General features: G+C 56.7%; 1 protein-coding gene across 1 annotated transcript in view; it reads right to left on the reverse strand.

The window, feature by feature from the left end:
* Positions 1–1140: 1140 nt before the first annotated feature.
* The window catches only part of FADS2 (fatty acid desaturase 2), a 32697-nt gene continuing 18789 nt past the window's right edge, over positions 1141–15048 (reverse strand). The window contains exons 6-12 of the mRNA XM_033120401.1: positions 10485–10545; positions 10007–10083; positions 4811–4908; positions 4453–4549; positions 4040–4119; positions 3205–3330; positions 1141–2824 (exon numbers count right to left, since the gene is read on the reverse strand). Coding sequence (XP_032976292.1) covers positions 2773–2824; positions 3205–3330; positions 4040–4119; positions 4453–4549; positions 4811–4908; positions 10007–10083; positions 10485–10545 — 591 coding nt within the window. The 3' untranslated portion in view covers positions 1141–2772. The remainder of the gene's footprint in view (positions 2825–3204; positions 3331–4039; positions 4120–4452; positions 4550–4810; positions 4909–10006; positions 10084–10484; positions 10546–15048) is intronic.

Raw genomic sequence — 15048 nt, forward strand, 5'->3', positions numbered from 1 at the left:
AGGGCGAGGCCAAGGGCTCACAGGTGTTGAGAGATGACAACATCCCTGAAGCCCTTAGCTCAGTCCCTTCACCATACAAATGGGGAGACTGCTGGGGCAGGGCTCAGGACTCACCCAAGGCCACCCAGTGTGCCAGGGTGGGTCTCTGCCTCCTGGCTCAGGGCTGCTTCTGCTCCTCGGTCCTACTGAGCCCTTGCGCATAATGGGGAACCACGCGCACCTACAGGGGTCAGCTGGCAGTCCCTGCTGACTACACAGAGGTCACAGGCCAAGCAAGAGGGGGGTGAGAGTATACTTTGGAGCCGGGGAAGATACAAGGCTAGGTAGGGAGCCCCTGAGGTGTGGGCTACCCTGACCCTTTTGGCCCTTCCCTGGCACACCTGGCTTGACCTGCCCACTGAGGCAGCCCAGAGATAGGTTATCAGGGAGCAGCATGGGGGCCAGGGTGGGGCAAACTGTACAAGTACCCCTGGAATATTCCTTCGGACTCTTCCCAGGCTTGGGGGTCGGATAGACCTAGGACCCAGTTTCTGTGATATTATTACCTATGAACTGGTCAGTGATGCTGAGCTGGGATGAAAACAGGCCTTCCCCCCCGGGTGTGGGGACCAAATGAGCCACTGCACGGGCAGAGAGGCCATAGATGGAAGCGTCCGTCTCCAGGGCTTTCCTCAGAGCTTGAGATTCTCTTTGCCCCCAGCACCAGTGCACTGACCAGGAAGCAGGCAGAGCAGAGGCCGGCAAAAGCCAATCCACGAGGCTGTGGGCGCACAGCTGGTTCCAGGATGAAGACAGGAAGATGGGAATGAAGGTGACAGGGAAGTGGCCTGTGTCAGCCCCTCCTTTCCACCCCCCAGAAAGCTTCTGGGCTGAGTCCCCAGGAAGAAAAAGATGGGCCAATTTATTTGGGTCATTTGCCCAAAGTTCTTGGCCTGGAACACACTTCAGGGAAGGGGAGAGGAAGTTCATGAGCAGTGACAGCTGGGAGATGGGGTAGAGTGACCACAGGGCAGAGGGGCCATAGGAAAAGGGCTGCCTGTGCCAGCGCGCCTCCTCCTGGGCCCAGGCCCCAGTTCCTGCTGCTGCCCTTCCTCCAGCCCACACCCCCAAGCATACGCAGGAGCACAAGGCAGTCGCGGATCAAGGAAGTGAGAATAAAATTACGTCTTTTATTTCCAAAAAATGTAGGGCTGGGGAAGCAACATGATAAAAATTAAGATCAGTTCCCTATGGATCCGTCTGCCTCGGGAGGGAACAGCAGCTCCACGGGCCTGTTCTCAGCAGCAGGGCCTCAAAGGTGCGTCCCACTAGATGCCGGTCCCTCCTGGCTGCCAGAGCTGGGGGACTGGAAGCCTTCTCCCAAAGGTCCCCACTCTGAGCTTGTTCCTGTCCCAACCTCCCTGGAAGCTAAATATTGGTTAGTGGGTTAGGCTTCCAAACACAGTGGCTCTAAATCCCTCCCAGGGAAGCAGACTCCCCTCCCGCCCTTCTCACTTTCCTGTCCCCTCAGCTCCTGGCTTCCAGCCCCAATTCCTCGTCACACTTCCCACTTGAACCTTGTCAGGTCCCACCCATCCCCCAGCTCCTCGGGGTCACTGCCTCTGGGGTTCCCTCCCTCTGTCCCCACTGCCCTCCTGACAGCAGTGGCCCTGACAGTGACCGTCAGGGCCACACTGGCCTAGTGAGTGAGACTGGTTCAGCCCGCCAGGGAGCCTGGGGGAGTCCAGGAAGGGCAGGTGGTCAAAGACAGATTGTCACAAGGCCCAGCCCCACCGTCAGAATGTATCCTGTAGCAAAAGTTTAAAAAACCAGTGAAAGACACAAGAGTGGAAGACATGAGAGGAGAGCGCCTGCACACACTGGCAGCCCCAGTATGGCTGCCTGGCAGGTAACAGCATTTTGGAGACGGGTCCAATTGCTGTAGAATCTCAGGCTTCCCAACTAGGACATCTAAATGGGGGTGGGGAGTGGGGCTGAACCTACAGGTCAGCTGGCCCCCCAACTTGGCCCTAACCTTTGTGGCACCCACCTGTGGGACTGTCCCCTTGGACCCAAGGTCACAGGCTCTGAAGGTGGGAATAGGGTGGATGGTGCTGGGAGGGAACTGCACAAGCCCTGGGTCACAGGCCTCCAGTGGGGCAAGGAGGACATTTCCCTGGGCCCCAAGGTCTGAGCCAGATGCACTACAGGCCAAGAGAGCCTGGAATCAGGGCCGGGGCTTGGACAGTTGTAGAAACAGTGGCACCTGCAGGGAGGCCCCAGGTACCAATCCCAGCAGTGGGAAGGGGACCTGGTGCACAAAGCACCTCCCTACAAGAGGGCAGACCATGGGCGCCATCAGAGGGTGGAGCCAGACCTGCAAGGCCAGGGAGCCATTTGCCCAGCTGGGACCCAGTCCCATGGACCCCAAGTGTCTGAGGGAGAAACAGGGAGGTGTGAGGCCTGGAGGATGGAGGCCAGGCTGCCAGGGGTGTCTAGGTACGTCTGTGGACGGCTGGTCTAGTGGATGTTTAGGGGCGGAGGGCGGAGGCAGGTACGGAGCCCTCTCTGTGCTCCTGGTGGAAGGGACTGACAGAGGGCCCATGAGGGACGGTGTTGGAGGGCAAAGTGAAGGGAAAATGGGAGAAAAACGGGAGAAAGATCAAAGATGGGGCCTGTGAGCCGGCATGTACCCCAGCCTCATGGACACCTCAGAACAAAAACCCATCCCTCCCTTCGGCCATGAACCCCACCGGCTCCCCCTCCCCCATGGGTGGCCCGAGGGCTGTAGCTTCATTTGTGGAGGTAGGCGTCCAGCCACAGATCCCCAGACTTCTTCAAGGACCTGGGAAGAACAAGGGATGGGACTAGTCAGGACCAGGACGGGCAGGGCCAGGGAGTCCTGGCAAGTGGACGGGCTGGGGAGGCCACGCTGGGGGTACAGGTGCTTCCTCTCAGCCCTCACCCAGGGGCTGCCAGCACAGGGTTCTCCAGGACGCCCCCTGGAGAAGGACAAAGGGAGGGTCCTCATCCAGCCCAGAGCGAGAAGCCGGGCAATCCAAATAATGGAGGTGGCCTGGTGGAGGCACCTGTGCCAGCAGGGCTCGGCCTTTCTTGTCATCACCACTATTTCCACCATGAATAGTCCCGGCTTTGTGCCTCTGCGTCCCCTTCCTGTGCCCCGGGACCTCCAGGGGCCCCAGCAGCTGTGGGCTCGCCCCTTACCCGACGATGTCTTGCAAGGCCCTCAGCAACGGCTTCTCCTGGTACTGGATGCCATGCTTGGCGCACAGAGACTTCACCAGTGGGGCGATCTTGTGGAAGTTGTGCCGAGGCATGGTGGGGAAAAGGCTGGGGACAGCGTGGGGGCAGTGTGAGTATGCCCCGCCTCCCCCAGGGAGACCCTGTCCACAGCTCTGTGTGCCCGCTGGGGCGGCTGGCAGATGGGGGAGGGGCAAGTCATGGTGGGGGCGTTGTTCCTAGATGGGTGTGCTTGTGCTCTGGGGACTGCAAAGGAATTGGATGGCTAGAGACAGAATGCCGTGTTTTATAAAAAAAGGAAAGAGCGGGGTGAGGAGATAGAGGGGGGTGAGAGAAAAAGGAACAGTACCCAGGGGTTACAGAGGTGAAGAGGAAGGGCAGCAGGGGTAGTGGAGCTCTGGGGGGCAGCCCCTCAGCTATGTCAGTTCCAGGCAAGCTATCGAACTTAGTGTGGTCTCGGTTTCCATGTCAATAAAATGGGATCAATCACCCTGCCCTGCCAGGCTCACAGGATCAAAGAAGATGAAAGTGCAAGCAATCTGTAAGTACAAAGCTCCGGCCACACATGATGGGATGATTGTCACGATGAGGGTGTGACATAGGGAATCCCACCCTGGCCTCAATGAGGCTGGTTGCGGAGCATGCTCTAGGGCTAAGGGGTGGGTGGGGGTGTGGGGGAATCTCACCAGGGGAAGAGGTAGCCCCCAAATGCTGCCCTCTGCTCAGATGGGGCTGGTGGCCACTCCCTCCCACTGTATGTGACACGCCTGCCCCCAACACCGCCTGCACATGCACTCACTGGTGCTCAATCTGGAAGTTGAGGTGCCCGCTGAACCAGTCGTTAAAGAAGGATTGTTCCACGTTGCAGGTGGCTGCCAGCTGTGCAGGGGAAGAGGGATGAGTGGTCAGAAGTAAACGAACAAAAGGCCTCGTCTCCTTCCCATAAGGCCCAGCCTTACCCAAAGCCTCAGGGTCACCCCTCCCCTCCATGTCACACTGTTCTGCCAGGAGTCCTCAGCCCACCCAGATACCCCACAGGTCCCTACCAAAGAGCCCTGCTACCCCTTCTTGCTTAGCCCTGTGCCTACCAGCAGAAAGACACAGGCAGCCCCAGGGAAGCCCAGCACAGTGCTGGGTCCACTGGGCAGCCAAGTTTCTGGGGGCCGAGGACGTGGACACAGGGCCCTGGTGACCAGCTCTGGTTGCCCTCACCTGGCTGCTGAACCAGTCGCGGTAGGGCTCTCGGTCAATCTCCATGACGATGTGATTCATCTGCGTGACCCACACAAACCAGTGGCTCTCCAGGAACCTGGGAGAGAGAGCAGCTCAGCGCTGGAGCGCCAGCCAGCTTGCTCTCCACAGGGCCCGCCCGGCCAGGGTGGGAACAGCTCCTCCCTCCCAACTCCATGCGGCCCAGGGCAGGTGCAGAGGGTACACTGAGGTGCTAGGACGTGAGCCTCAGGAGAGGAAGTGGGGACCGCTGGGCCTTTCCTCAGGGCCCCCCTGTATCCAAGCCCCCATCAACACAAGTGCTCGGGGGCCCAGGGATTAACCAGCAAAGCTCAGGCACCTGATAAAGTTGAGGAAAAGGATGGCTCCGAGGATACCATAGAAAGGGATGTAGGTGATGAAGAAACGAGCATAGTAGCTGATGGCCCAGGCCAAGTCCTGCCAAGACAAACAATTAAAGGTGGGACAGCCCCGCCCTCCCTGGCACCGCGTCTTGACCACAGGTGTGCACGCAGCACCTCACATGCCCCGCTAGACAAAGGTGTCCCCAGCTGGCCTCGCAGAAGTTGGGCACCAGGCCCACGGAGCAGCAGATGCCTGCTTACACAGGGCTTGTGTGACGGTTTGTGTTTCTAGGAAAATGTTGAGTGTTTGGCAGCAGGAAGAGAGCTGTGTGCTCTGTTCTAAGGGAAAGAAACAGGGATGGGGACCAAGGGACATCAGCTGAGGGGCAGCCATGGGGAGGGGCCAGAGGTCAGCAGCCATTTCTTGGTCGCGGGGATTCTGACGATGCACCCCCTACCTGACACCCTGCAGGCTCACAAACAGCTCTGCGGCCCTGTCTGTTCTCATCTGCACCTGGGAACTTCTTCCTCGACGCTCACTCTAGCATGACAGTAATGGAGAACCAAGGCCAGGGACACTGTCCATCCCTACCTCAGGGCCCTCCCAGTGACCTGACACTGGCTGGGCCTCTTCCCCCACCCGATTCTCTTCCTGCCCCCTCTTTGCTCCACTCTCCTTTCCTGCCCCTCACTGGGGCGGTAACAGGGTCCTGAGTTAGCACATCTTCTCTCAGTTCCTTGGCAAGTGCCTCATCCCGCTGCCCCTGCTGTTCCACCCTCCATGGCAGCCTCACGGGCAGGCCCTCTACCTCTTCTCTGCCACCCAAGTCCAATGCCTCAGGTGGACCACAACAGGAGACTCTCATTGGTCTCCTGCTGTCCCTCATGCACCCATGGCAACAAGAGGGACCTTCTTCACACCAAGCAGACCGCATCTCTCTCCTGCTAAGCCTCCCACCCTACCCAGAGTAGCCCACAGAGCTATGAGGGATTGAGGACACCTCTCCCAGCCACCTCAGGGCCTTTGCACGGACTCTTTCCTCTGCCAGGAATGCTCGTGCAGTAGCTGGACCCCCGCCCCCTTCCCCCTCCAGAGCCTCGGCAGGGTAGTGATCAGAGCACAGGCTCCAGGTCAGGCTGCCTCACGAATTCCAGCCCCACCAGTGGCTCTGTGTAGCTGCGATGATTTATTTAGCTGTGCCTCAGTTACCCCATCTGCAGGACAGGGAAGAGAACCTCCCCCCGAGGTTCCACATGGCTTGAGTGTGTATTGCAACAATAAGAGCCCGTAGTGTCAGCTCTGAAGACTCCAGTCAGGCCCCTGTACCACATTGCCACCAGAGATCTTCCCAACATGCAACACTGGACCACGCCACCACCATCTTCAACGCCATCACTGACCTCCTCCCCCGCCAGGGGACAAAGGATAAAAGCCAGTCCCTGGGCAGGACACACGAGCCCTTCACATGCTTGCAGATGACCTGCCCTCATCTGCAGCCAGTCTCCCGACCTACGTGCGCCCGGCCAGGTTGTGCTCTGATTTGTTGCAGTCTGTGTCCGGGCCGTATCTGCCTGGAGGCTCCTTCTCCCCTTATCTGCTCAGTAAACTCATCCTTCAACCCAGCTCTGTGCAGTTAAGCTCCACAAACGTTCAGTGAATGCCTTCTCTGTGGCAGGGGCTCAGTCAGGTGACGGGAGCAAAAGGAGGCCGTTCAGAAGCCTTGTGTTTGGAAAGCCAGACTCATAAGGAGGTTCCTTCAATATCACATGGAACAAGACAGTTACGGGAACGATGGGAACATGGGGTCCCGAGTCCAAGTGCCTCAGCTGGACCACAGCAGGAGCCCCGCATTGGTCTCCTGCTCTCCCTCGTGTACCCATCGGGACCCTGGGATTTCGGGAAGGCCTCCATGAGGGTGTGGTGCCTGAGCTGGGCTGGCACACACCACAGGTCAGCTAAGCAAAGAACAGTAGGAAGGACATTCACGAAGAGGCAAGGATACAGACAAAAGCCCAGACAGGTGAGACTGCCAAGGGTGTGTGCTGCACTCTTGTTTACATACAGATTATGTCTCGTCTTCTCTAGTACAAGTGCTGGCGGTGGAGGGGGGAGACCACAGCCAGGTCACGTCTGCCCGGGGAGACGGACCTCTCTCTACCTCACGGGCCGTGGAGAACCACCGAGTTTGAAATGACAGAACACGGTCATATCTAGATCTCTGCCAACTGGAGATGCAGAGACTGGGTTATTTTCAGTAGCTTGGGCCTGAAACGATGGAGGCCCCAACCAGGCCCCACAGCACTCATGAGGTGACAGACTCCAGAACTATCGGGGAGGCAGAGGCAGTTGCATTTGGGGACTACTTGGTCATGAGGCATCTAGGCTGTTCCCCAGCGTCGGTGCCATCAGGTGAACAGAAAAAAGGGACAGGAGCAGCTGGGAAGGGGCTGGGGAAGGAAGAGTCTGAAGGGCCAGCTGTGGGCTCAGGGCAAGACCTCAGGACCAATGTCGTGATCTGCAAGGGGGTGAGGGAGCAGACGTCATGACTTCTGCTCCTACTTTCCATCACATTCATTGTAACTTCTTTTCCGTGTGCATGTAGCACAGTGCTGAGTACATATATATTAATGAGGATGTATGTGTACCAATTTATTTTTGTGCAGAGTGATCCGTGACCAAGGGGCCACTGGTTTGCGGGGCGTGATGGAGATGTCGGGAAACAGAGAGGTGGAGGAGAACCAGCAGAGGGGACTTGGAGGCCGACAGGGAGAATTGCAGGAGGGAGCAGGTAGTGGTGTCAGATACAGCGGACTCCCTGCAAGGTGAGGCCTGAGGGGCGTCTCCAGGATGTGCCGCTGGCAGCGCTGGCAGAGCTGTAAAAGCCTCCCTCCTCCATGCTCTCAGAGGGCATCCACCCCTCTTCTCCAGGCCAGGGTTTCTTAAGCTCCACACAGGTGGTATTTGGGGCTGGATAATTCTTAGTTGTGGGGGGCTATCCTGTGCATGGTAGGATGTTTAGCTGTGTCCCTGGCTAGATGCCCACTAGATGCCAGTAGCACTCTGTCCCTTCTCCCAAGAGTTGTGACCATCAAAAATGTCTCCAGATATTGCTAAAAGGCCCACAAGAATTGTGCCTGTTGAGGACCACTGCCCCAGGTCACACCTCAGCTTGCTGTCAATCAGAAGATCATTGCACAGGGCCTGTGTCTACCCACGTGGCCATGAGCCCCTGAGGGGGGTGCCAAGTCTAGGAGCAGTCAGGAGGCCCGGCCTTCCCACCCAGCCTGAACTCTGTTTCCACATGGGTTCCCCACACGGCCAGGAGGCTCCTAAAAGGCCTGAGTGGCCCTATCAAATTTCCCTGGCTCTGCCATCTGTTCCCGTTCAGGTACTAGTCCGGTTTCCTTTTCCCGCTGTCCCTATTTAATTGCTTTGTTCCTTCGGGAACAAACACAGTAGAAAAAGATTAAATATTCATGTCAGGAGTCATCTGCCAGAAAAGCAGATCAAAATACTCCCGGCAGCAACCTGACCCAGCACAGAGGGCTCACATTCCTTTTCAGCCATGACTCCCTGCAGGGCCTAGGTGAGCCCTGTGCAAAAGTTCAAACAGCAGTCACCGTAGGAGCAGACGTGAGTTCAAATTCCTACCACTCAACTGATGCAAAATCTCTGTCCCTTCAGCCCATTCCTGCCTTGTTGGTGAACCAGGGTTAAATGACCTAACGTAGGTGGCAGCGCTTGACTGTTCCTGGAATACAGTCGAAGTACTCACGAAATGCTCACTTTGGGGAAAAAGCATGTCCCAGAAGTGAGTCAGACAGGTTGTACCAGCTCAGGGCTGGCAAAGACTGCGAGAGTCACACCTCCTCCCCAACCACCTGGCCTCTCAGCCCCTGGCACAACGGCCCCTTTACCGGTACTTTCAAAGACAGGACGTAAGACAAGTGCTTCAAGGCCCTTAAAATGCTATACAAACACAAGGTATTGTTCTTTGAGAGGGACGGGTGGCTGAAGTATGGCGGAGGAGGTCCAGGCTGCGGCATGAGGAGGCCTGGGTTCCAGAGCCGACCCACTCCTTGGGCAAGTTTCAAACTCTCAGAGTCTCAATACCTTCATTTATGAAACTGGGTTAAACACAAACGACCAGCGATGACTATCAAGTTCACTGTCCCAGAGCAGGCTCTGCCTACGATGGCTGCTCCGTCCAGGTCATTCCCTCATGGGAACATTCTTCTCTTCGGCAGAATCATCCCTACATCTACAGAAAGCCAAGGATGGCCGCGCACACCAGTCACACGACCAGCCCCTCTCCAGGGTCCCTTTCTGTCTCTGGCGGGAAGAATCTGGAGATTCCTCCCAGCCTGGTGTTAGACGCTGGGCTGTGTCCCCTAAACTGTGTATGGTGCGGTCCTAACCTGCAGCTCCTCACGTGATCTTATTTGGAGACAGGGTCGCAGCTGATGTAATTGGTTAAGATGAGGTCATTCGGGTGGGCCCTACTCCACTATGACCAGCGTCCGTATAAAAAGTGGAAATTGGGACATAGACACACTCTCAGGGAGGACGAATGTGAAGTGACACGCGGAAAAGGCGGTGGCCGTCCACGAGACAAGGAGCGAGGCCCGGACCACACGCTTCCTCACAGCCTCAGGAGGACCAAGCCCAGCCACACCTCCACTTGGACTTCTAGTCCCTAGACTGTGAGATAAGACAATTCTGTTGTTCACAGAACGAACCCTCGGTCTATGGGGCTTTATTATGCAGCCGTAGCAAACTAATACCCCTGTCATCTCAGCCACCACCAGGCTGCTCTCCATTTACCAAGCAAAGTGCTGTGTGACCTAGTTCATGAGTCTTGGGGGCCGCAATGTCTAGAACAGAGCCACGGCTGAGTGGGCCGACTTTGGCTCGTATCATGTTGCCTTCAGGAACTTTCTGAGGGGTTTCTGCAGCGGCAGTGTCTCACAAGTGGACTCCCCGTGTGTGTGTGTGTGTCCTTTCGGGATCTTTAGGAGTGGGGTGCAATGGCCTCCCAGGTCCTGGCAGCCTCAGAGCAGGTCCCTCCCTGAGAGTGACCAGGCACCCCCAGAGGAGATGCCTGGGGTCCCATAGAGACACGTGGGGACACGGTGCAGGCCCCCAGGTCCTCGTTCCCACACCCCCGGGCCAGGGGCGCCCCTTGACTCACCACCCAGTCTTTGCGGACGATCATGGTCATGATGATCTGGTACTGGAAGTACATGGGGATGAGGAGTGGCGGCCCGACTGCAGGGGAGAGAGCAGAGCTGCTTAGCAGGTGCCCTCTCCCACCCGATCCGGGATGGAACGGGGGCAGGAGCCACAGTCAGGACACCGAGTGGGGTGCCCAGCTCTGTGGCTCACAGGCAGAGGCGGCAGGGGCCCTGGTGCCCCCCGAGGGGGCTGGGAGCAGGCAGCATCCCCAGTCCAGCCCCCACCCAAGGATCACTGTGTCTCCGGGCCTCTGTACCCCGTCACTATGAGGAGCCAGGAGGGGTCTGGACAGGGCAGCTGCTTTGGCCTCTCCTTTTCTAATAGGTTTAGTGTCACTTTCTGAGTCTGAAAAGGCTGTCAGCTGGGAGGAGGATAAATGGCTGCTCTGGTGTGTGGGGGTCTGGGGTGCGGTTGTGGGGCACCCCAGCACTCACTCAGGAAGAAGTACTCGTGCTGGTGGTTGTAGGGCAGGTATTTCAGCTTCTTCTTGCCGTACTGAGGAGAGAACAGAGACTGTGAGCACCCGGCACCCTTTGGGGCCCAGCCTTCCACCCACTCCACAGCCACCATCCCTCCCTCATGCTCAGGGGGCCTCTGTCCCTCTCCTGTCAATCTGCACCCTGGGCCTCCTGAGACTGGGTCCTTCTGACCCTCTGGGCTCCCGGCTGCTCCAGCTAACAATGGCCAACATAACCTCAGCTCTGGCTGAGCGTGGCAGCCCCATGCTGCGTGCAGGCCTCAACTCCTGCACTCCTCCTCGAGCCCAGGAGCTGGCATTTGTGAAGCTGAGGCTCAAGGTCAAGTCCCTGCCCAAGACCACGTGAGAAGCAGGCCCAGCTGGGGTCTGGACCTAAGAAAGGTGATTCAGAGCCCATGTGACAGGCACTAAATAAATGTTTGTTATGTGAGTGCACAACTAAACATCTCACAAGGGGGCACAGGCACCCAGAGGGAGCAGCTAAGCCAGTCTCCACCCCTTTGGGAGCGAGAAAGCTGTAGGGTCACCCTGGGGAGCTCCCCGGAGCCTGCAGTGACCAAAATAACCCAGATAAAGGCCTGGGGATTTGTTAAAAGTCCACCAGGCAGGGAGCATTTATCTCCTTGGAGCCCCCTGCACTTTCCAAAAGCTAATCACTCCTTGCAGGTACCAGTTCCCTCCCCATTGGAGCCTGCACCCCCTGGGCAGCCTGATGCCCTGATACTCTGAGAAGGGCCAGTTCTGGGGCCCGGGCATCTTCAGTGTACAAAGCTGCTCAGGCTACACTGAGCGTGAGCCAATGGGGCAACCACAGCTCCATAGGGCCCCTGAAGCCCTTTGATTCTACAGCCCAGCTCCCTGAGGACCACCAGCCCACCCTGCTCCTTGGAGACTGAGACCAAAAGATGCTGCTTGCAGAGTGGCCATGCTGGGGGCTGTGCGTGGAGCCCTGGTGAGGGCCGAGACCCTGCACAGGTCACTCTGCCCGTCTGAACCCCATTTGGCATCCTCATCACTGGTTGTTAAGAAGAATCAACGAAAAACAACATGGGCATAAATACCAGGTGCTGATCCCGGGACACTACCCCTCAGCCATCCCTCATGCCCCCCAGCCCAGGGGCCAGAACCATCCTCCTCCAACCGTGTCCATTCCCACTTATTGCTAGGAAGTGAAAGCAAGGTACATGGAGAGAGCCTGGATGCTGTCCAGGCCAATGTCCTGTTCTCCAGGTGAGAACACAGAGGGAAGTGATTGTCAAACTCACAGGGAGGGTTCGCAGTCTCCTGAAAGGAGGGGACCTGGGGGGGAACAAAGCCCAGCCTGTCCTTGTGCCAGCAGCCATGGTCACTACACACCCAGCTGAAGCACCACCAGAATCAATCAATCCCTTAGTTCCATGTGGCCTCCTGCGCCTTGGCAGGGGTCTCACTCGTCCCCAGAAAGTCTGTCCATTTGCTTGAAGACTGTTATTAAGGCCAGGACTGAGGCCGGCCTTGGAGAGGTCCCAGCCAGGGAGGCCTCAGAGGCAGCCTGGGATGATTTCTCAGCAGAGGTTGGGCGGGTAGAGGTAGCACTGGGGGTGTGCTCCCTGAGTGGCCAGTCTTGGGGGGAGTGAAGCTGCCCGGGGTTCTGGGGAGCATGTGGCCCACAGAACAGGCCCATGGTTCCTGTTCTTATCTCCTCCAGAAGCCAGGAAACAAGCGCCCAGCCTGGCCTGTGTGTGCAGGCTTCTCCAGGCCTGGACAGGAGCCCTCCCCACCACGTCTCTGCCCCACAGGTCACCCCAGGGGACGGCCCCAGGTTCAAAGGACCCTCTCCGGGTTAGTCAGGCTCTATACACTAAGGTTGCATGAGCCCAGGCAGGTTGGCAGAGACCAGAGGGCCCCTATAGCAGTACTTAGGTGACCAAACTGCTAGCAGGGGGCCACTGGGGAATTGTTTTGAAGCTGCATTTGCACAAAAGCACACTGTTTTCATTGATTTATGGTGACCTTTGGGGGGGGTAATAGAGATTACAGAAGCTGACACTCCCCCAGCTGCCCCAGGCCTGTGACCCCTGCTGGCTCCCATGTAGGTCCCTTCAATGCTCCAGACTGACCTGTCTGGAGGTCAGTCTGGAGGTCAGTCTGGAGGTCAGTTGAGGACTGATGGGTCTCTGCCCTGGGCAGTGGTAGGCCTCTCCACTAGCCCCTGAGGTTCCTAGGCTTCGGAGGCCCAGGGTCGAGATTTGGAAAGAATGTGTTATTTGAGCAAAGTGTTTCACCCCCATGCCCACCCCCGCCCCAGCCAGGAGCCTTGGGTTCCTTACTTGTCAAGTGGAGGTAGGATGGATACTTCACAGGGTTGTTGAGGGACCAGAGGATGAAGTGGATTGGATATCAAGTACTTAGGGAGTGTGAGGGGAAGGTTAGTCACGGTTACACGTACACCTGTGTGTGGCGACACACCTAAATGACACTGTACATCTGTCCCCATCTTGAGTTAGGGCAAATGCAAGGCCATCTGCCAGGGTATGGCTGACCCACAGCACTAGTTTTCCTCTGAAAACCAGGAAGCACAACGGTGGTTTGCTGAGGCCCAGCCCGGCGTGGGGCCGACTTTCTGGCTCTCAGCTGCACACGCTCAGTTCTTTGCTAACACCCAGCCTGCAAGTCAAGGGCGCAGCGCAGGGATAGGAGAGGTAGTTTAGAATGTTACCAAGCTGAGAGGAGGACTCCTGGCTGCTTACTTCACCAGAAATCTGGAGAGATCCAACAAACACATTTCGCTAGTGTCCACCAGGTGGTGGCCGTGGGCAGGGTCCCAAAGGATCCGTGAACACTGCCTCAGAGCCAGGCAGCCTGGGTTTGGATGCCTTTTCTTGCTATAACCTTGAGCAATTTATTTCATCTCTCTCAGCCTTAGTTGTTCCATGTATAAAATGGGTTCGTAGACGGCTCTTGCCTCACAGTTAAGCAAGGACTGCATGCAGCACTCAGCACTGCCAGGCCCATGGATTCACTAAGCACGAGTCTGCCCTCCTCCCCACTGGGACCCCCCACGCCCATCTCTTCTCCTCCAGGAGAGTCCTCACCACACACACAGGGAGAAAGCTTGGGTGGGGGGCGCTGTCAGAGAGGAGGTGCGGGGAGGACAGAGGGTGCTTTCACTCAGGCGAGGTACGGATGGCTGGTTGTATCCAGATCCCAAGAAGGAGATGGTGGCACACAGGGCTTGCTTTCACAAGTTCTCAAGCTGAGGCTAACAGGAGATGCAGGCCAGGGGCAGAGGGAGGGGGAGCACTGCAAGCACGGGTGGCCTGGCTTCCTGGAGGTCCACAACCCTTGCCCCGGCCGGGCTGGCCCTCCTACGCTCAACCTCTCCATGGACCACAAGGCCAGGCTTGGCTTATGGGCTGGATACCAGGGGCATGTGCAGGGGACTTTTCAGCTTTGGAACAAAATGTCTGAGGAAGGACAAGGGCCTCCCTTGTCTGTTCAGAGTGGGGGAGGGGAGCTGTCGCAAAGCCCAGTCACAGCCTCTGGGAACCTACAAACTCACTCACAGAATGAGCAACACGGCCACATCAGGCATGCGCAGACTAGCAAGACCCCAGACCCCAGTCCATGGGTCCTGAGAGGAGGGCTATGGTCATTCCAAGGGAGGACGGGTCGCTTTGGCCTGTTCATGAAGGAGGAAGCAGGAAGGCTGGAGGGTCAGTGGTAGACAGGTGGAGGGGTGGAGAGGGCATCCCTGGTCGGTGGAAAGGCAGCATCTTAGGCAAGGAGGCAGGAACACTGACAGCTCTGAGAGCCCACTTACAGTGAGTGCTACAGGGCTAATGACCTCACCATTTACCCTCTAAGATGTGGCCAAAGAAAAAGGACTATCAGACTGCTGAAAGCACTGCTATTTAATACTGTTCTGGAAGCTCCCATAATGCCATAAAAACCAAACCAGAACTAAGTGTGTGGAGCTATTAGAAAGAGACTAAATTTTCATTATTTTCAAGGATATGATTGTCTACCCAGGAAACTTAAGAGAATCAACTGAAAAGAAACTAGAATCACAGAGAGGCATAAGTGGACATCAGATAACTAGCCAAATATCAAGAGCTTTCCTGACCACCGGAGAAATCACCATCACAGTGCAAAAATAGAACATATCTAGGATTAAATTGAAAAAGAAATATCCAGGAGACATATAAAGAAAAGTATAAAACCCTCCAAGAAATATAAGAGGAGACGTCAGTAAATGAAGAAAGACACCTTATTCCTGGATGGAAAGGATGAATATAAAGATGTAACTTCTTTCTAGAAGAGGAAAGTCAGTCCACGACAAGCTTACAGTGAGTTATTAAGTGCCAAGGATGAATCGGTGTGACGTCCAAGTCACCCAGACAGTGTCCCAGACCGGGCACTGGGACACACAGCCCAGAGGGGGCGCTGGGCTTCAGAAGCAGATATGTGAAGGTAGAACGCTGTCTCAGCCAAATCCCATTTGGCAAAAGTTAAACATTCGAAAGCGAAACTATAAAACA

Source organism: Rhinolophus ferrumequinum, chromosome 11 (assembly GCF_004115265.2).
Source record: "Rhinolophus ferrumequinum isolate MPI-CBG mRhiFer1 chromosome 11, mRhiFer1_v1.p, whole genome shotgun sequence".
NCBI lineage: Eukaryota > Metazoa > Chordata > Mammalia > Chiroptera > Rhinolophidae > Rhinolophus > Rhinolophus ferrumequinum.